The 22,828-nt window shown below is 34.5% G+C and overlaps 2 protein-coding genes across 2 annotated transcripts in view; one reads left to right on the forward strand and one right to left on the reverse strand.

The window, feature by feature from the left end:
• LOC129803307 (uncharacterized) overlaps positions 1–22,828 on the forward strand; it is a 75,894-nt gene that overhangs the window by 21,201 nt on the left and 31,865 nt on the right. The gene's annotated exons all lie outside the window — the stretch shown is intronic.
• LOC129803308 (uncharacterized) lies at positions 5,242–7,426 on the reverse strand. Its single transcript, XM_055849761.1, has 2 exons — positions 7,068–7,426; positions 5,242–6,917 (listed from the first exon to the last, which is right to left on the reverse strand). Exon 2 carries the CDS (start codon positions 6,519–6,521, stop codon positions 5,628–5,630), a length of 894 nt encoding a protein of 297 aa, XP_055705736.1. The 5' UTR covers positions 6,522–6,917; positions 7,068–7,426; the 3' UTR covers positions 5,242–5,627.

Below are 22,828 nucleotides of genomic sequence, written 5' to 3' on the forward strand. Positions count from 1 at the left end.
TTTTGGAAAAGTCTTGATCTCAACTACAACATTCTAAAATTTCATCGAAATCGAAAATAAGGACTTCAGTATATTCGATAGAAAATCTTCGACGATTTTTGATTCCTGTAAATTCGATTTATTGACTTTCATATTAATTGCCTACTTTTGGAAGCTAATTTATAAAATTATTTTTGAAATTCCCCTAAAGGTTATTCAATTTTTACTGCTTGAACTCCACAGAGAGAGCGTTATATAATCCCTCGATTTTCTCACCCAGCAAAATTTCCACCTTCCTCCATTTATAAGAAATTCCGTCATGTTTTTTGTCCGGCTAGAGCTCAAACGGTTAGACATAGTGACTTAGGACCTTCGGGCGACCCCCCATAAATCGACCCTGGGGACCATTAGCATGCCAAGTAAAAACCAAGTTTTTGGAATTGTTCGGAAACGCGTCGTCATGTATTTTTTTTTAATTCTTGGACATGGCTTAATGTTATTCAGCCGGATCCCAGCAATGAAAAGATTCGCGGTTGAATAGGCTGCGACGATGGCGGCCTCCTAATTTGTTCGGAGCGCGGTGGCCACCATGATAAACTTCTTCTATTTCAGAGCGGTGGCCACCGCTCTAGCGCCACTGACCATGCATTGACTAGGGTAAATGTCCTAATTCAAAACCATTTCCAGACGCTTTAACTTCGACAGAAGATTCAACACATTAAGTTCATAGTTTTCCTGAAGAGAATTATATAAATTTGCTCCTTGACTCTTCTAGAATGTTACTGTTTAGTGAAAATTATTTAGATATAATTTGAAAACTTCTTAAATACAAGAAAAATACGCGTGTGTAAAATGCTTCTATTAGAAACATATTAATCCAAATGGAGACAAGGGACAGTTTCTAATTGGAGACAAACTGTGTAAGTGACACCGCGATGAAAGGCTTCCAAAACCTTGTTGGGTTGCTCCTGAGTGCAGGATTTGTTTTTATTCCTGGGTCTTTTCTCCTTTTTCATCTAAAACAATAAGAAAATCTCTCCAAAAAAAAATCATATTTGCAGGATTTCCTATTGAAGCATTTGCAGAAACTTCAGAAAAACTCTTTTTGTTCACGAAATAGTTAATTGTTTCATTTTAAAACTTCACGTACCATTAACAATAAAGGTTAGCACTTAATTTAACTAAAATTAACCAGAAATATGACATAAATGTTAAACAAAACGAATAAACAACAGTCAACTCATTTTGTTTTTCATTGGAAAACATGGCAAATCGATGAAAAATTCGATGGTGAAAAGGTACACTTTTAATTTTTCTGAGAAATTAACAAATTAAAATTTGTGAATATAAATGGATTTTCGCCTTATTTGGAGCAAAATTAAGTAAATAATGAAACTGAGGTATAGAAAATATATAAATATAGTAATTAAGTACTGTAGTTATCATGAAAACAGTGACATTTCCATTTGGAATAGTGAAAAATTTCCATTTGGAGCAGGTTTTGAAATAGCTTAATTTACCCTAGGAGTCACAAAGGGTCACGCTATGTTAAATTCCCATAAGGTGACTGGTAGTTGTTCAGGTATTCTTTTACTGTGGTACCAACCGCGAACTTTCGTTGCTGGGATATTTCGTCCATATACGAAAATACAATTGACATTGAATGATTTCTAATAACGTACTTTCAAGACCAAAGACTTAAAAAGCTCTAAAGACCATATTTCTCAACAGAATAGTATCAACTTTAGGCTTGTTGTAAAGATCATCGAATTCCTTACAAGCCTGAACCGATTCAATTGGTTTATAACCGATAACTGATTTTTATCCACGATATCGCTCGTGCATTTTGGGCAATGTTTTGAATGAACTCAGTTTAAATCCGTTGTGAACCGGTAATGAATCGGTTATGAACCGATAAGCAACTTTTGTCCGAAAATTAATTCTATCACTCTAAAAACTGTTTTCGGCGTTCTTTTGAGTGATTTATGAAATGGTTCAAATCGGTTGAAAACTGGAGAGCATCTTAAGGCACGAGTTCGTCCACTTCAAAGAGCCTGGGATGCTTTACTCGTGTCCTACATTATTCTTAACATGTTTTAACGTAATCCAAACAAAAACAAAGCTTAAAAAATCTGGTGAATATAGGGCTGAAAATAATTTTTTTAAGAAAATTAAAATGTAAGCCTAGGACTGTAAACGCCAAAACCGATTCCATTTTCATGTTCGTGTCCGTCTGTGTACAAATATATCCCATCCAGATCATTTACCTTTTCCAAAAAAAGAAGTTCTAGCTTAGCAGCTATTGTTGATCCGATTTTAGCTCTCTTAACTGTGGATGTATGGATACGGTGTCCTTTTTTAAGAAAATATAGCTTTCACGAGTCATTTTATTAATGGTCCTATTTCAATGAAAAAATAAACATGCTTTTTTAGCACTTAACTGTTCTCATGTGCTTCTGCAGCTACTTTCCTTTGTGTTAGAACTGTTTTCCCCAGCCCTCGCCGTGTTCTAAAACCACCAAACAGTCGTGACAAGAACCAACACAAAGAAAAGTCGATAATGTAGAAGCACTTGAGAACAGTAAAGTGCTTAATGAAGATATTCATTTTTTATTGGCATAGCACCATAAATCATTCGGTTTTGGACTATCTATACTTCGCATCAGGAGGAGTTTGAAGAAATAAAGCTTATTTAATGCTTTAAGAGTTCCAAAAATTACTATTTTAAAATTTCAACCGGATTTCGTCCATAAAACCTGATATTGATAAAAGAAATATTAAAATATTTTAAAATGGTGTTCAAGTTCAAGGTGGTAAGATTGAGTCATCGGATTTCTAAAAATTATATTTGTATACGAGGATTTTTGGAGAATGATTTAAAATACCTTTCAAACGGCACAGTATTTTAAATGATCTCTTATAAGTTGTTTAGAAGAAAATGAAAAAAAAATTTGTTTTCTTTCTGAAAGGATTTATTTATGTTTTATTTACGAAGAAGGTCGTCTTGGAAAACCAGTTGCTTTTCCAAAATGTCTGTGAATAGAACGCGCTTGGAAGGTTTTTTTTTCTTATCAAAAGACGAAAGAAAGTTGCTTCCTAAAGTGAATTCATGGGGAAATGGAGAGTCAAGAATGTTTGTTCCAACAGGGATATTACTTACCACATATGTCTGACGACGAGAAAAGAATTTTGTTACTGTCCCCCTTGTGATCTTCTTTCACTGCAATTGAAGAGTCGTCTATTCTCTGAAGTCCTTCCAATTTATCTTGAAATGGATTAGAAATCCCCTGGACAGTTTCTTCTTTCACTTTTCGCAACTTCTACCCTCTGTCCGATTAATACACCTTTCTCTGGACGTCGTCAAAAGATAAAAGAGATTTTTTTCACCCCATAGTGTGCACACCTGTTTGTTTTCCCCATCGCTTTGAGGTATATATGGGTTAATGATTGTGAAAAGGGGATGGAGTTTTTGAACAACAAAGCATATAGCGATACACAATCCTGCCAATATTCCCTGTTGAACTTTTAATGAGAAACCTCTCACGTTTTTGGGGTTCAATTGGGAAATTTTTGATAATTTGGTCCAATTAAAGCGTGAACATTAATAATTCTTCTCAGTTTTCTTCTCTGAGATCACTCTGTGGTGCTTAATTAAAATTTAAACCTTATATAATCAAATAAGAAAGGTATTCTGTGGAAAATTCAGTGTTATTCATCTGGAAAAGTAATATGATATTAAGGTTCTCATCAGGAAAATTTCTGGTTACACGGGGTTTTGTTTATAATTTAAGTCTAATTTAAAAGTTTTTTTCTTGAGAGAATGGCGAAAGAAAATTTATAAAGTACTTGAACTTAGTAAAAAGTTTAACTATATAAACATTTCTTTTTCATTGCTTTTTTACATATAATTTTTTATGAGTCGAAGTGGTTGGTTTAATCATAATGAAGAAATAATTTAATTTTATGGAAGAAATTATCATGGATTGGATCTATGATCATTTATTGAATTTTATCCACATGGTTAGTAAGTTTAATGCATTTGATTCCACGGGATATGAGACTGACAACCCCATTCCTGTATATGAAAAAATAACAATGTATATATCCCGAACTCCCCTTGCGGGAAGGACTAAGTAAATTTTTGTTTTCCTGTAGAACATTTTACAAACATTTACGAACAAATGACAAAATTTTACGAATATTTTTTGTGCGTTTACGAACATTTACGAACAAATGTTTGTAAAAGTACAAAAAATGTTCGTCAAATGATCATGTTACGAACAATGTTTGTGAAAAAAGTACAAACTTTTACGAACTTGTTTGTTGAATTCACAAACATTTACGAACATTTTTACAAAATATTTTTTTTCTGTGTACGGAACGTTGTGCCACCATTATTATTATCGCATACAATCCTAATTCAGCGGTCTTGAAATTAGTTTTCTATAGGCCAACTTTCATTTTAACCACCTTTACTTCTCTTTTTGAATTCGGTGAATTTCGATTTCCAACTGACTGAATTTAGGGCGCTGAATACGCATTCATTAATTCAGCATTTTTTGGTTGTTTTGCACAAAATACAGGGAGTTCCGACTTGAGAGAAAACGGACTGAAAGAATTTTATATGAATTGCCTACTATTGGGAGCTCATTTATAAAATAATTTTTGAGTTGCGCCTAAATGTAAGCAAATATTTTTCACGTGGTAAATATGAAATACATTTCTTATGAACACCGCTGAAAATAGGCTAAAAAATTGGCACCGAAAATGTTTTGCATACGTAACGGCGTTTCACTCAATTGTCAAAGTTGTCAAAAAATGAATCGATTTCCGGGGTGCCATATGCGAATCTGAAGGTTTTATTTTGGGATTCCTCGGAAAAGTGTCGTGTGATTTTTTTATTTTTGTATTATGTTTTAAAGATTGTCCAGGCGAACATTTCATCCGTTTACGAAAATACCGTTTAATCATTCCTAGCAGCGGTTTTTCAAGGCCGAAGGTTTAAAAGACACTAGAAAGCGCTTTTATCAAGCGAATGGTATCAAATTTGGGCTCGTTGGAAAGGTCTTGGAATTTTTGATAAGCCCGAACCAATCGGTTATGAACCGGATAACTAAATTTTCATCCGAAATTCAATTATATTACTTTTAAGCTTATTTTGGCAATGTTTTGAGTGATTTATAAATCGGTTCAAATCGTTTGTAAAGCGGTAATGAACCGATAAGTAACATTTGTCTGAAAATTAATTCTATTATAGTAAAGAGAGGTAATCCGGATACTTTTCATAGAGTGCGACTTTAATGCTTGTTTTTGGACTGATGAAATATTTTTTTCCCCATTCCAAATCAATAGAATTATTCTTTGTTTAATTTAGAATCATAATAGAAATAGAATTTTAGCAATAATATTGATGAAAATTAATAAAATTACGATAATATTAATATATGCGCAAGAATGTTACTGCGACGCTTTTATGTAACTCCGTTGAATTCGATCAAACTCGGATGCTCATTTTAAGGAAAAGTTTAATGCATAAAAATGAGAAGATATTATTTCAAAAACATTTTTTTAGAGTTTTATTCCATCAATTCATTTCAATAATTTATTATTTAATTATATATATATTTTTATTTATTTTAAGATTGCACTCAATTCTTTGATTTTTCCTCGGTTTTCTTGGCTGACTTCCTTCCACGTTTTTTCTTTTCAGCTTCAATTGGCATTTGAGCCTTTTCCTTTACCATGTTTTTCTCCTTTAGTTTTATCTCCTTTTCTTCTGCCCTTATTTTTTTGTTCCTCTCTCTGGTCAACTTCCGTTCAGCAATTTCTTTCTTTTTTTGTAAATCCTGCCTCAATTTTTCCTCCTGTTCCGCGATAATTTCCTCGGAAGATACAATATACTGGTGTTTCACATTGCTGGCTTTGTCCCTCTTCTTCTGACGACGTTTTGGAATTTCTCCTGGCCAGAAATAGCATTGTTTTAGTGTGTCGAAGATCGGTTGAGTCTCAGAAGTTGCAGAGAGTTGGTTTCCAGGGATGACTGGATCATTTGAAGGATTATTGTCGGTGGCCTGATCGTGCTGGTTATTGATAATGGACTCCTCTGAATGTTGGAAAACAATTTTCGGGAAATAAAGACCAGCATAGAAAAGTGGCCCATCCATCCAGCCACTCTGTGGTGACGTTCCCATTTTCCATCCTTCTGCGTTGTGAATGGCAATTTTTGGAGTAATGTCAGTTTTATGAACAGCCATTGGAGGAGCAAGTTCGCCAGTAGCTGACACCATGAAGAGTACTGTGATACATTGCTTCGGTCCTGAATTTTTAAGAGATGGAACTACACGTGAACCTCTCCTGGACAGGACATTTCCATCTTCCGGTGTCAAAAAGAAGGCACTTTCGTCGCAATTAAAAACACGGTCTGGTGAAATGCTCAGAAGGTTGTGTTCTGTGAAATATTTAAGACAATTCTGAAACCATTCCGTGAGGTCTTCAGCAGTAACAGTAGCTCTTTCCAATGAGAAGGATTTTGGCTTGCGCATGCTGAGCTCTGGATGACGCTTAAGAAAATTCCTGAACTAAACGTCTCCGGGTCTTCCAGCTGTAAAATGGTTTGGAATTTTGTAGACCTCACAGATGAGTTTAACGCTGTCCAGAACTTGTTCCTTCCCGATGGGATGCCAGCCATCCGCACATCCCAGGATCCATTTGACAAGTTCTTTTTCCTGTTCTTTTGAAAGAATTGTTGGCCTGCCATTGGGGCACTCTTCCGGGTATCTGCCAGACAATTTGTTGTGCAGTGTTGTTCTTGGGACATTGAATGTTTTGGATGCATATGCTATGGTAGAACCATCTCGTACACACTGCAAGGCATTCCTAAGACCTTCCTTAGAGTAGGGCTTGTCCTTATAGGTCTTTTCTTTTGTTCCCTTTGGCATCTGAAACAGAAAAAGAGTCCTGAACAATGCAAATTCCTAACCAAAACATTGACTTTCACCGCATCCGACATGCATCGAAATGTAAACATTCACAAAAATCACTTATTTCTGTATGAATTATTAATATATTATCAATAAACTCTTACTCACCTTGTAGATCAATAACTACACTAACTTTTATTAATAATTTTGATTGCAAATAATGTTTTATTATATAGAAAAAACACTAAACTTTTTCCAGCGACGAGCTGTCAACAGCAAAATTTTCTCAGAAATTAAATTTTTAGTACACAACCCAGCTGACCCGAGCTTAAAAAATATTTCTTTTACCCACTTATTAAACCGATAAAAATATAATTTTTGGTTTTTCTTAAAGTAGAATAGTTATATTATGATACTTCAGTAATTAATTACAGAATTAAAAATATAAATTATATTTTAAGTGGATGTATCCGAGTTAAATCGGTCGCGGCATCCGAGTTTTGCAATCGTCGGAGTTACATGGCCTTACTATATTCCTTAAACTATTTTATGGGACCTTTTGAGTGATTTATGAATCGGTTCAAATCGGTTGGAAACTGATAAATGATACGAAAGTACTTTTGACGTATAGCATCTAAAAGTCACGAGTTTCGAGCACCTTGCAAAGCCTGGGACGCTTTGTCATCCCTTTTTTAAAAACGTGACAGATGTAATACTAGCTAAAATAGATTTTATAAAATACTTCTCTTTTTGTAGAATTAAAATTTTTGGTCTGTAGAATATTTAATTTCTTTCTGTAAAAAATTCTATTACAATTTGATCGTAAAAATGACATTAATATTGATCAGAAACCACTTTAAACTTCTTTAAATAACTTCTCAAATTTTTGATTTTTCTGACCCTTATACTGAGTTATGGGGCTATTCCAATAAATAATGAACATTTTTTTTATCATTATGTCTAAACAGTAGAAGTCAAAACAGTCGAAACAGGAACCAACACAAATAAGAAAAGTCGATAATGCAGAAGAACTTTAGGACAGTAAAGTGCTAAAAAAGCACAAGGACTTCCCCTTTTCATTTTTTATTGGAATAGCACAATTAAACAATTTCGTTATTATTGAAATTGATACAAATCTCGGGTTTTGTAAACTCTAAAATGCTGATTAAAGTATTTTAAAGTGAGATATATAATTTACGTGATGGTATAGCAAGAAATAAACACTTTAAGTAATTAGTTGAACCTTTCATTTAATCATACAAGAGGAACTTTGCCAAATTGACAAATATTCTCATATATGAAAGCCATTCTAAAATGTGAAAATGTTTATCTCGGTAAATGGGAATAGATGGGTAAAAAGGGATAGAAAATGTTCTTATGTGTTTTGCGTGTAGGGATTAAAAATGAAATGTCCTGAACAAGATGTAGTGCTTTCTAAGTTGTATTTTGACCATTTATAAAAGAGACATGAGGTACATGGTTTAAGGCCAGGGTTATAAAGTCCCCAATGGGATTCAAAAGCTTTCTCACACTGGGTGTTTAGGTATTATAATCTGTCAGGGAAATCTCTCTTTAAAGATGTTCCTCAGTAATAGCAATATATTAAATCACTTGTACTAATTTCCATTTTGTATATGTTGCCAACATGTTTGGCAAAACCAAGATGCGGGGCAAGGATATGTGATACAACCCGTTAAATTTATATCGGTGAAGTCCTTTTCCCATGTAACGTATGACTAGGGATATCCGGATTGCTGATAAGGGATCACTCTTTAGGTTTTTGATGTGTGTGTTCTGAGCTTTATATGTATATAATATGAATGAATATATATTATAGAGTCCTATTTTGTGAGATATACTCTCGCGTATATAAAGTTTCTAATTAAATTTTATTTGCTCATACTAAACTGACATATGAGTGCTTTCGAATACAATTAAAAACTCATAACTACATTAGTTATATATAGAAATAATTCTAGTTAATAGTTTGAGTTGCCTAATAAATTAATGCATATTACATTAGGTGAGATTATCAAAAATCTCAACTACTTTAATTCAGCACTGTATCTTCCAAGCAGAAAAATTCACAATTAAGGGTCAATGAAGCACATGACTAATGCAAATTAGTAGTAAAAAAAAGTAAAATTTGATCTGCAAAACATCAAATTTGAACAGTTGGGGAAAGTGCCCATGCTTCGTACGATCCCAAGCTTTATAATCACTAAATTTTTCCCATGTTTCTGAATAAATATGACTTCGCAAAATATTTTAAAAACTGAGCACTTTTCTCTAGAATTTAAAAAATGGCGATGAGTCAAATTTATTGAGAAACATTAGAAAAATGTAGCCATTACGAAGCTTGGGATCGTACGTAGCATGGGCACTTTCTCCTACTAAGTTTGGGACTCTAAAGACACTAAAATTATTATTAAATTAAGTTTTAATTTTTATTTTATTTTATATTAATTTTCATGTCAATTGTTCAAAGATATTTCTATCGAATCTAAACTTGTTTGCATTTATCAATTTACAATCTACCGATTTATAGCATATCTAGAACACTCAAGAAATCGTCTCCTCAAAATGAAACTGTTCTAACTGCATTTTCTTTGTATCTGCAATCGTAGAAAACCAGGTTGCAGAAATGCAGAGATGCTGACAAATGCTGATACAAATTAAATTTACTTAGGAGAGTTTCATTTTGAGGAGACGAAATATCTAAAAATAGTGTAGAATCAATACATTTTAGTTTAAAGCAAAAAAGGGATGGCAAAGCGTCCCAGGCTTTGCGAAATACTCAAACTCGAGATATAGACTCTATACCTGAAACGTATTTTCGCATCATTCACCGGTTTTCAAACGATTTGAACCGATTCATCACTCAAAAGATCGCCAGAATAGTTTAATAAGTAATAGAATTGATTTTCAGATAAAAATTAGTTAGCGACTATGAATCGATTCATTACCGGTTCAGAACCGATTAGAACCGGTTAAATTTTATAGGAAATTCCAAGACCTTTCCAACGAACACAAATACGATACCATTCTGTTGAAAAATGCGCTCTCTAGTGTCTTTTTAACCTTTGACCTTAAAAAACCGATATTAGGAATGATTCAACGGTATTTTCGTCTAAGAACAAACTGTCCGCCTGGGTTACACTCAGTCCCGGCATTGAGAGCATGAGGAGCATGTTAACGATCCTTGCTCAATTTATGGGGGGGGTCCTCCTTAGGTCCCAAGTCGCTATCTCTAACCGTTTGGCCTTTAGAGCTAGCGGCAGCCGGACGGACAGCGTGACGCCAAAAAACTCGAAAGTTTAGATTTCCAAAATTGTACCAAAATACGAACTATACTACTATTATACTGTTCTCTCCGTGAAGTTCGAGCAGTAATTAATTTATCAATTCGTACTGAGTTGGTAACGGTTAAGGATTTTCGGGAGTTCCAACTTCAAATGAATCCATATTCTTGACCACATAGCTGAGAAATACGATTTTTGGAAATATCCAAACTTTGTTTCAAGGTTATGCTCATTTATAGAAAAAAAAATATGCGTCTTGCAAAAATCTTTATTGTACATAACTTTAAAATCATTTATATACGGTAGATGTATAAAGAAACTCGCAACATGGTTGTAAAATATAACATATTTATGTTCGATCAAGATACTAAATAAATAAACTTATGGTATACTATTCCAATGAAAAATGAACACATTTTTAGCACTTTACTGTTCTCAAGTGCTGCTGCATTATCGACTTTTCTTTGAGTTGGTTTCTGTCTCGAATGTTTGGTGGTTTTAAAACACGATGAAGACTGGGAAAAACAGTCGAGATAGAAATCAACGCAAAGAATAGTCGATAATGCAGAAACACTTGAGAACAGTGAAGTGCCAAAAAAATGTTCAAGAAAGAGACTTCCATTTCTCATTGAAATCGCACCATTATTCCGTAAAATATCCCCATGAATTTGGGCCAAATGAGAGCATTATTTATTGATTAATTATTATGATTTGTTGTTTGATTTTCTAACGTAAAAATATTTACATATGACTTGGAGATATTTTGGAAAATAATATTTTCTTAATGTGATGCAAATGTTCATGAAAATTAAGCAATTTCAACAATGATTTCATGAGAACTGAACACTAGTAACAACACTCAATGAATATTTTGCATATGGAATTTTATTCTTGTAAAAAGAATAGTATGTCATAGGTAAAATTTATGTAAATTGTATTCTTGTCTTTTACGTTGAAAAGAACTAAAGTATTTTTGTCAAATTGCCAGATTAGAAAGTTGATAAAAAGTTTACTTAGAGCAACTACAACATTTACTCAGAGGACTTATGCAAATAGTGTTTGGTGCGTTTGGTGTTCGTATCACATGTAATTGAATTGACATACTCTGCAATGCAACCAATTAAATTGAAAAGCGTATTATTTTCCAAATCAATAAGTGAAGGAAGTGTGGGGCAGTTCACACCTGTTTTTTTTACGTATTTGAAATTTTCATAACAAATCGCTTAATATACAGATAGTTTAATGACCAGCGCACAAGAACTTTTGTTTGTAAATATGTTTTCGAAATTTCCCATGAGAATGAGCGAGATGACTAGATCTAGATCTCACTCACTCTCATTGAAATGTCAAAAATATGTTTACTAAACAAAATTTATTGTGCGTTGGGTATAATACTCAAAAGAGCAAACAACATGAATACTCTGCCCAGTATTGTTAACAAGAGTATCATGAAAAATTGTTGAACTACGAGAACAGCCCCCTTCTCCCCTATACGATAGGATCTTCTGTTTGTTTGTGTTCCAAAGAGCTTTCTAACGTTTTAATTAATTACTCTGTGTGTTCAATAAATTCGATGTTTTATTCATTTGCAAATTAGAGTGAAACTTCATCAGCCAACGCGTCAATTTGATAACATGATTTGTATTATTATTTTTTGAAACCTTAAATCGCAAAATTTGAGAGATTTTTGGTAATTTTCTGTGGTATAGACTGCAATTATCTGAAATTTCCTAACCTTCGATTAGGCTTAAACCCTAATAAATTTTCTTCATTGGTAAAAATAAAAGGATCAAATTGATCTAAATTTGATCCTTTTGCAAAGGGTGGATAAAATTAACTTGTTCTATTATGATAAATGTACATTCAAACTTTGAAATCTTGCAAAAGGATCAAATTTGGATAAATTTGGTCCTTTTATTTTTCTTGATTGATTTTTTATTGATCAAGTACCAGTCCGTTCGCTGTGTAAAAAAAGAAAGAAAAAAATTACCTCCTAATCAATAATAATAATTTTACGAGTCTCAAAAATATAATCAATATTAGTAACGAATTTGTTCCAAAACGTAGCTCGTCCACGGCCACCGAAAATTTTTGGAATAAATTTGTACCTTCTAGGAGAAACAAAAAGATACCCAATATTAGTAACGAATTTGTTCCATAAAATAGCTCGTTTAGTATAAAATCGTATCCCTCCTCTCACACTAAGTCACCCATCACCAAGGAAGCGAGGAGGACGCCAAATCTGTGGCAATTTTCATGCTACATGGTTTCACTTTTTTAATTCGAGATTCCCTTCCCGTCCTGCTGCCAGCACTCGCATATGATTTCGTCATGCACGCGTCTCTGTAAAACACTCTTAAATTGATTTTTATTTGATGTTTCTTATGAACTTTGCCACCGAAATCCATCTCGACTGAAGTATAGGCCTTAACTGTAAAACGAAATCTTTTACACAAATTTGTTCTCGATAATGGGAACTAAAAGATTCCCCATATGAGTAACAATTTTGTTTCAAAAACTACCCCGTCCACGGACACCGACAATTTTTGGAACAAATATGTTACAGATGTAGGAATAATATTGTTATAAAAAATGTACCTATTTGTTCCTGACAGTGGGTACAAAACAGCTGAGTGCAACAAATTATGTTCCAAATTTCGGGAACAAATTTGTATAAAACGAAATCAACTTAAATTTGTAGACTTTCCCCCGTATCAAAATGGTTCCAAAAGAAAACTCTAACAAAACTGTAACTGTATTTCGTAGCAAAACTGTAAAGAAAACTTTTTAGAACAAAAAATATCTTCTCTAGGTGCAAATCGATTCCAAAAAAATTTGTTCCAAGGAAAACTTGTCCCAATATTTTGGTCAGTGTCCAAAAGTTTTTACCGTGTATATAAAAATAGTGTAGGGAGCTTTAAAACTTTTAAGGATAAGTCGTTCAAGATTATTTAACTTTTTTGTTGAATTATTCGTATCTTTTTTAAGGATGTACGGGTATTTAATGAATATCCTGGCGATTTAGCTATTTAAAAGTATTCCGATATGAATTAAAATCCATTTTTATTTTTCGAAAAGTAAAAATTCATTAATTTGAAAATTATTTGTATGAACGTGAATGGTTATCTTGAAAAAATAAAAATGCTATAATAAACAATATAATAAAGGAACAAGATATTCCTCAATTGGAATTTCAAGAGATTACATTTTTGTATTATATTATAAACGGATGAGTTTATCAGTCCGTTGCCCCGTGGAATCAAGTGCAGTAAAGCTTAGTGGATGCAATTTGAACGCCTTTAATGCCAGACAAATGTCTGGTGACTTAAAGGTGATACAATCGCAATGCATATGCATCATAGAGGGAATACTCTACCATTTGGCTCATCGAGTGCTTCAAAACACTAACATCTTTTAAGGCAATTATTTAAAATTAACTTTTATACATTCGAAAGAATGAGTTTAAACTTTCTGCCAAGTCTTTTTATTTTTCCTATTATTTTATGTCCACTGAAGCTCAGTGAAAATTTAATACCTAGTAAAATGATTTTATTTATAAAATGCTGAATAGGTGTTTCAGCTGTTTTTGGGGAGGTGTATAGTTGATGTTGATCTATGATGATACCTCAGAGAGAGAGAGAAAGCGAGAATAGATTATGAAAATGATAGAGGAGTGTAATTTGTGAACTACCCCATGGCACAACGGTGAAATTTTGTCGGAGATTAGTTTTGGTCGGTATATACCCAGTAATTAGTTCAAAACGCGAGGTATGGGCCATGATTCTAGCTGAAGGCGTCGGGTGTGGTGAGCTCTTGTGAAATTTGGTGTGTTGTGTGAATGTCACCCAACATTGACCATTGCATGGAGATAATAGGTTACCAATAAACCGCCCGTGGTGAAGTTTATCGCTTCTCCCTTGGTGATGTTCCCAAACATCTCACCCAGTCCTGGAAACTTTTCATGGTCCATCCGGGTAACATGCTATTTCTGTGTCCCTCTTGGCCATCGTCGCTGGGTAATCATTATGAATAATTCGCTGGGGGTTGTTTTTCTCGCTTCTCCACTTTCATATTCAACCCTCAGCATGTTTTCACGTATACAGAAAACCACGTCAACATTTTCCGCCTCTGCACGCAAATTGCTTTATCAAATTTTCCCGGATGCATGAACTGACACCTCCCCGTCACAGTTTCCATTCCCAAGTATCCTCTGGACACCATCTATACCCATTCCCATTTCCCATCGACCATGTCTCACATAAGTCTTGTACTACGCTCAACTCTCCCTAGTTTACATGCCATGTTGCGGGAGGATGGGCGGGGATAGTTGAACAGTATTCATCCCATCTTGCCAGTTCACGCATCAATGGCTTTTCTGATCTAACTCGATGTACTACTTAATGAGACGATAACAATCACGTAGGACCAGGAATCTTTACAATATACATCTACATACAAAGTTATATGCATATGACGGCTGCAAAAGCACTTTCTAGCATCAAAAGCATATTTTCAGTATACTTTGTGCTTTGGGGTCTTATGTACCTCGAAAATCCATAAATAGCACATCAGTAAATGAATTTTCCAGAAATTACTTGGATGGCATTTATCAAATACGTATTACAAATGACATTTTAATCACAATTTTGCAATTACCCTCCATGTGAATGTATACATATAAATAATTACACGATACAGCCAGTAACGTCCCAAATCAGCTGATGGTAGGTTTGATTGTTTCATTGCAAAGTTAGTTATTGGGCAAAGATGAAAAGCCCAGATAGGTTAACGGGGATTGAGTTTATTTTTACAGGAAACATCGGAATGTTTGCAGTATCATAATGCGCCAGGATAATTTCATGAAATCAAAAATTCACATCTCTTCCTCAAATGAAAATGTTTAATATCATCTGAACTTTCATATTTTTATCTTTAAAGCAGCATCTAAACGGGGAGATCTTGATTCGAAACCTCCATTTCGAAATTAAAATTTCCCACTGAGCTTTAACCCGGTATATATCTGCCTCTCTTTCCGCACACAAAATCTCCCTTTCCGAAAGCTCCATTTTCGAAGGTATTCGAAACTCCGTTTTCAAAAATATTCAAATGACATTTAAGGGAATTAATATCACGTATTTTTTGGCTTTATAATACAAGTTAAAGAGGAACGTACTTGCTATAACAAACTTCACAAAATCGTAATATTCTTATAAAGAAAATATAAGATATAATTAAAAAATAATGCAAGCACCCAGTGATAGAAGTTCGAAAAGTTTCGAAATAAAATCGATAATTTTCCAGAATTTTTTGCTTTAGTCAGGGCATATTTGGGGAACTCTTAACAGATAGTTAAGAAAATTTATCTTAAGAGCAAACCATATCCTCTCGTTCAAACCTTCCCGTTTTGAGAGCTCTCTCCGGTTGAGGTTTTTCCTTTACCGTTTCGAAGGTAAATCATAGAGAACTTACATAAAAACCCGTTGGAAGTTCGAACGTTTAAACCGACGAGTTACAAAAAAATGAACAAGTTCATCAAAAGTACATTTCTTTGAATGAAATAGCATTTAAGACATTCTTCTATCCTGAAATTCCACAAAACTACACAAAATTTTACAATTCACTTTTCGCAGCAATTTTTGCACACTGTTGTTAACATTGTTGACGATTCGAAGTGTCAAGAATATCGAAATTCGAAATGGCAGAACAATCAGCGCTAAAGCGGCGGGTATATGAACTTTCACTTTAGGCTTCCGGTAGATTTTCGAATAGATTTGGCTTGGCTTTGTCTCTTCGAAAGGTTATTACTGAACGGAGCCTATATGGATATTTCCATAGATACAATGCATAGTACAGTGAGGTGTTTCCAAATATGTTTTCGAAAAGACTTCAGATATATAAGAGACACACTTCTTCAAGGTATCTCTATGAATAAATACTATAATCCACTAAGCTTTTAAAATTTACAAGGCTGTTTAACGTTACCGAAAGCCTATCCTGGAAAAAATCGTAAAATATTTTATCGTTCTAAATACTTTATCGTTTAGTGTGTCTAGTGAAAATTTTCGGAATTGCTCGTTGATTGTTTATTTAGCCCATTAAACAACTTGCAAAAAAAAAGTTTCGTTTTAATCGACATTGCAAAACTGATCCATTTCATGCTTTTACAAATTCGTAGATTTTGTACTCAATTATGCTTTTTACAATTTTTCCTTTATATTTTGCTAAGGTTTTTATTATTATTTTTTTTTATTTTGGGAAATCTTCAAATTAAGTGAATAAAGCACGATTCATAAACATTTATATTGATTTTTTTCTGTGCATTTAGTTGTATTTACTCTGTCAATGAAGCACTATAGAGCTTCCAGACATTTGTCTGAATACTCATTCATATCGCTCTACTTTAATGATATGCAACATAAATGCTTAATTATAAAACCAATTAATCAATATCAACCCAATTAATATAATTCAACAATGACTGAAATTCAACCATCATCATGAACCCTTATATTAATCATATATTATTATGCAGGAGAGAGTGTGGCTATTTTAGCCGTAAAGTAAAACTTCAACTTATAGATTTTTGAAGGAAAACAACAAGATAGAGAAATATCTTAATGTTCTGTGATCTCTTTTTAATTACTGCACAGTAAACGTCATTAATTTTGGGGTGGAAAGATAAAGAATTTTAGAGTGGTATTCGTAATATACTCTTTTGCTTCTTCGGAGAGCACTGTATTCAACGTATATTCACGAATCAGACGATTTCTGAGAAATGATGTCACACTGGACGATCATCAGCTCTAGAGACCAAACAGTTGTAGATAGCAGCTTGAAACTCTCGGAGGACTGCTTCCATAAGCCGACCCAAGGACCATTAACATAAACCTAATTTTTGCCTCCACCCTTGTGTGATTTTAGTGGTTATCTAAACGGGTATTTTCGTCTATTTAAAAGTTAAACCGTACAATGATTCCTATATTTACTACGTCGTTTTGAGAGAGAAGGACTTGCCACCATACCTCTCAATTGTCGGCAGTCTGCAGTCATCACCCGAAAGAATCGAATCATATCCAGTTCTTTAAGGACACCATTCACTACGTCTTCTATCCGGTTCCAGATTCATAGCTTTCTGGGCATTCTCTTTTGTCAGGCATCCGGTGCACTTCACCGAGCCAAAGTTCATTCTTCTCGCCTAGATAGAGGCTACAATCGGTGGCAGCCAAAATTCCGAAAGCCAAAATCCCGAACTCCAAAATCCAGAAAAGGCAAAATCCCAAAAGCCAAAATCCCGAATGTTCAATCAAAATCGTGAAAGGGATAAAATTATATGGAGAAAAATATTTAGAATAATTTCTCAAGACACAGAAGATTTCCCTTTGCCTCCAGCAAGCGCGAGTGCAATCGTGGGAGTAGCTATGACACTTTTAAGAATTTGGGATTTTGGCTTTCGGAATTTTGGCGTTCGGGATTTTGGCTTTCGGTATTTTGACCGGGACCTGGCTACAATATAGGGTTCCCCGTACAGCTGCTCCAATTCACGGTTCATTCTGATTCTGAATTCCCCCAGTACCCCATCTTTCATCGGCCTAAAAAATCCTACGTATGGTCCGCCTGTCGAACACTAGTAGTGACTTCTCTTCGGCGCGGGTCATCAGTGTTACATCAAGACCGTATGCCCAAGCAGCACATCTTGGCTATTTAACAGTTAGATAACGTTTTCATAACTTGTTTGGTTCAAAAACCCGTTTTTTAAAGTTGGCACAACGATAATTTTCGGTTAAGTTATTTTGTGCTGCTTGGGATGTGATAATAAGTTTCACAAGTCCTGTACATTTTGGTTTTCGTTGGCCACGAGACGTTCCTTTTTTTTGTTTCCCCCCTTACCAAGGTCTCAGGCCTAAATGCCTATTTTGACCAGTATGTTATATTGAAAATCCTTTAAAAACTAAAAACATCCATAAAAATAAATACTAAAATTATCAATCTATAATTAATATCTGACAAATACTGAGCCTTACTGGACAAATACTGTGAGCCTTATACGGGCTTCAGACCTAAGCCTTAGCCATATCGCTTAACTTCTCTAATATCTTATCAGTCAAGATTTTTTGGAAATTTTTGACTTAGGATTGGATTATTAAGAGCAAATGACATATTACATTTTGAAAAATCAATAAAATCGGTTGCTGTTTAAGGTTTTGAGATCCTCGGGAACTGGGCTAAACCCCTAGTCTGAAGACGGTCTTACATATTAATAGCCGTACTGACGAGACGTTCCTGGAGCGGAAAACTGGTGAGAGCACGTAACAAGATCTGCTTCCCGCCACCTGTCTTACATTTATCTCAACCCTAACTTCATTGCCCGCAGTCAAAACCGAACCGAAGTACTTGAAGTATTTGACTACGTCAAAGTTACGTTCGTCCATGGTAATGTTCTGCCGGTTACCTAGGCAGATATTTCGTACATTTAAAAATTAAACCGTATAATGATTCCTACTTAGAAAATAAATCGACTCTAAGTTACTTAATTCGATGTAAAATGAACTCTACTTTTTTTATGATTTAGAATTTAGATATATCCGATATATAATTTTACTACACTTAACTGTATGTAGTTCAGGTGTTGTATTTAGAAGAGTTGTTTCAATGGACAAATTGAAAAAATGCATAAATTTTACTGTTTTATGTTTAGTTTTTTCATTTTAGACACCATATTTTTGAACCGAGAGGGGTCATGTTTAGATTTGTGAGAAAGGTCTTAAAATGCGATCGTAAAGAATCTCAGCTAATTTCTGATCGGTCTGAATCACTGTTAAATCAGTAACAAATTTATCTAAAATTTAATTGCATTATTCGTATTTCTATTCTACTTCGTATAGTAAGGTGGAGTAACTGGATCGTTTTCTGTAGAGTGCTACTTAAACGCTGGTTTTTGGACTGATGAAATTATTTTTTACATCTTCTAAATCCATAGAATTATTCACTGTTTCATTCAGAAACATAATATAAAAAATATTATCAAAAATATTAAAGAAAATTTATAAAATAATGATAATACTGAAACAAGTTAGCACGCACTAAGTGGGTCGCCTTTTCGCTAATTGGATGAAATGGTCTTTTAATTGGATCACTTAATTTACAAGCATATTAAAATGAGAAAATAATTTTTTATTACATTTTAAATTTTTTTTTGGATCTTTTTCATTTAACATTTAATGTGAAAGGTAATCTTTGGTGTAATATCAGTTTTATGAACAACAATTTGAGGAACAAGTTGGCCAATAGCACTATGAAAAGTGTTGTGGGACATATCTTCGGTCCAGAATTTTTAAAGAGCTGGCACAACACGTGAACCGTTCTTGGCCAACACATTTCCATCTTTTGGTGCCAAGGAAAAGGCACTTTCGTCGAAATTAAGAGCCCGGTCTGGTGAAATGATCAGAAGATCGTGTTCTGTGAAATATTCTCGACAAATCTGAAACCATTCCGCGAGATATTCTGGATTATCTAGTTAGCGTAGTCATAAACGATCCAGATAGCGAAGCGCCCGGATTAGTACACTTGACTATATATGGGCAATGTTTTTTTGTGATTTTAAATCGTCAATTTTCGTAAAAATTTCAAATTATTGTGACTATTATCAAATTATTTGTTGTTAATCACATTCCATAACAGTCAATTATGGGGTGTTATAAAGTTTGAGGGAAAGAGTAAGAAGGAAATTGAAAATTCGTCCAAATAATGTGAAAGAAAATGGGTGAAGATACAAAGGGTGAAAATGGAAAATACCATGTTACGAAAGAAATGATTCAGCAACAAAGTATATATATATATACATCTACAATATTTTGACGTTATTGATCATCACAATAATGTTGTTGCCACTTGAGCCTCCCGCACTCGAGGCGCCCATCCGACCACCCATTCGCTGACAGTATGGAATCTAATAATCTCCCATCACCCCTATATATTTTCCTGTCTGTTGCATTCCTCTCTGGGCCAGTCACCAAAAAGGGGCCCATCCGCTCGCTTTTATTAAAATCCCCTTGATAAATCGATGAAGAAATTTATGAGTCGATTGGTGAGTCCTTTTTCTCTCCCGTCATTCTTCGTCGCATGTTTTGGATGATAAATAAGGTGGGAGGTTTCAATTTTTTTTTTCAATATTTTTCTCCTCACCTCCTATCAATTTCCCACCCATCATCGCATTCTTTAACCTACATTCACGGCCTTTCTTCCAAAACTGTTTGGGGTGAAATCCATTGAAAGTGAGATTCCTCAGAGGCGAGAAATGTGTCACCAGAAAAAAATCCAAATTTTTTTATATCAATTTTCTAAATCACATTTTTCTTCTATCCAAATTTTTTATACTGCCACTTGCTTCATCATCCAACATATTGCAAATTGACACGTAATTCTGCAGTTTTTTTTTATTTTTGAGAGAAAATTTATGTTCAGTTCACACACCTTGTATACTACCTAACCAAGTCAAGAATTCAATCAAGTTAATTGTAAAGACGTATCAGATATTGAAACCCTGAAGGAATATATACATAAGATCACATAAATTTGTTATATTGATAAATCCTTCGATTGGTGAATTGAATAAAATTCCAGTAGCACAAACATTTTTGTCAGAAAATTATTGGTTCGCTCAGTAAAAGAACTAGTATTGGTCAAAAAACAATCGAAAAGTCCCAAGTCTCTATCTCTTACCGTTTGGCCTTTAGGCGTAGTAACGGCCGGACAGATTGACAGATAAAGCGTGTCCACGATAAAATTTCAACAAACAAAAACACTTGTCATATAAAAACTATTTAACTGTAAAGCGTGTGCTATATTATTTTTAAAAAGTTTATTTTATTAGTTTTTATGTGAACTCTTTGCCTTTTTCAATCTAACTTTTGGTTTACAAATTTTTGGATTTTTCCCTTGAGACGTGCCATCATGGTTTTGATAAGGTCATTTCCATGTGTCCTGTCCTGACTATCCTATTTCACTTCTGAGCAAAACTTTTGGTATCCTTGGCTGGTTTAACATTCCTTTTCATGTTTCTCTTCAAAATATCCCAGTATTTCTCGATTAGCCGAATTTCTGGGCTATTTGGTGGGTTTCAGTCACTGGGCACTGGGCACATATTGGATGTTGTTATCTTCAAAGCATCTTATGGTGTCCTCGGCATAACGACAGGATGCTAGGTTAGTTCTGGCCAGAACAGTGGAGAAATGTCGTGGTCACGATAAAGCAGCAGAAGACGCTTTCGAAGGCACTCCTCTTTTACCCTTTTATGGATCTGGAGACTGTACTTACCGTTAATTGGTTCCCTTACTGGGCCAGAGGTCTATCTAAAAATTTATGGCAAAAAACAAATGAGCAGTAAAAAAATCAAAATGGACAGTAAAAAATTAAGAATGAGCAGGAAAATATCTAATTGGTCAGTAAAAACCAGTGGTAAGCTCAGATAAGCTTATGGTAGCTGAGATTCTTTACAGGCAACCTTCAAATGCGAGCAACTTGGAATGCGGGAAAATTCGATTGTGAATTGAATTTTGTGGGTAAAGAATCGCAAAAATACTAATACAAAATAAAAACCAATTTAATAACGAAGAGGCAACCGAAGACCCTAAATTGGCAACCTACGTGGTCTTGGAGATATCTCGTGAAATGTGTATGAAAACAGGGAAAAAATTACACTAAAACCAGTCACATTTTTCAGAGCTAATGTCACCTCCCTGGTTGTAGTATTCCATGAGACCTTTCCAAAACACCAAAATTTTTGTAATTCCGATAATTAGAACCGGAGATATGTAGAATAGAATAGAATAGAATTTTTATTTCATCTCTTTCTTTTAACCCACCCCCCATGCGGCCATCGCCGTCTTAGCGTCGAGACCAACCTCCAGGGCAAAACGATGGAAAAGCCCTTTCTCAGGTTGTATGTTATGTAACTCAGCATCAGAGTAGCAGGGTTACCAGCCGAGGGAGTTGGATATGCCCAGAGAGAGAGAGAGAGAGAGACGGGAGGGAAATCAAGCCACAATAGGTGTTTGATTCCCTATTACTTTAAGTTTATGAAAGTTCACTGTAGGTGTAGATTGGCAAAGTTCACGACATGAATTGCACTTGCACGATTACATTACACATAGATTGATGTAGCAATTTGACCCACATCCTCATTGTTTGCACTGGCTAACCACGCCCTAAGTGTCTATTTGAAAATTGAATTTTTGACCTCTTCTAACTCGGGTCAGGGAGGTCTGGGGGGCTTAAGTTTAGTACTGATCGAAAGCTTTTAGTACTAGCTATAACATACTAAAAATTGAGATCGATCGATGCCATAGGGGCTGAGTTATTGAAAAAATAAAATTTGGGGGTATTCCAAAATTGCGGAAGGAGGGGATGGGGTGTGGATCTGACATCAACTCCTCTAGCTGTCCATCGATATTTAACCTTTGCCGAAAACCGCTTGTCGATATCTCTCCCCGTTCTCTCTCCAGAAGTGGTTATGTAATGGACGGGACGGGACGTCCACGAAAATCGATTTTTAGCACACATGATACAGTAGATTCTCGCTCAATCGGCTCTTTTTCAATCGGGCGAAAAATGTTGTTGACAATTTTCACG

This window comes from Phlebotomus papatasi, chromosome 2, assembly GCF_024763615.1.
Source record: "Phlebotomus papatasi isolate M1 chromosome 2, Ppap_2.1, whole genome shotgun sequence".
In the NCBI taxonomy this organism is placed as follows: Eukaryota; Metazoa; Arthropoda; class Insecta; order Diptera; family Psychodidae; genus Phlebotomus; species Phlebotomus papatasi.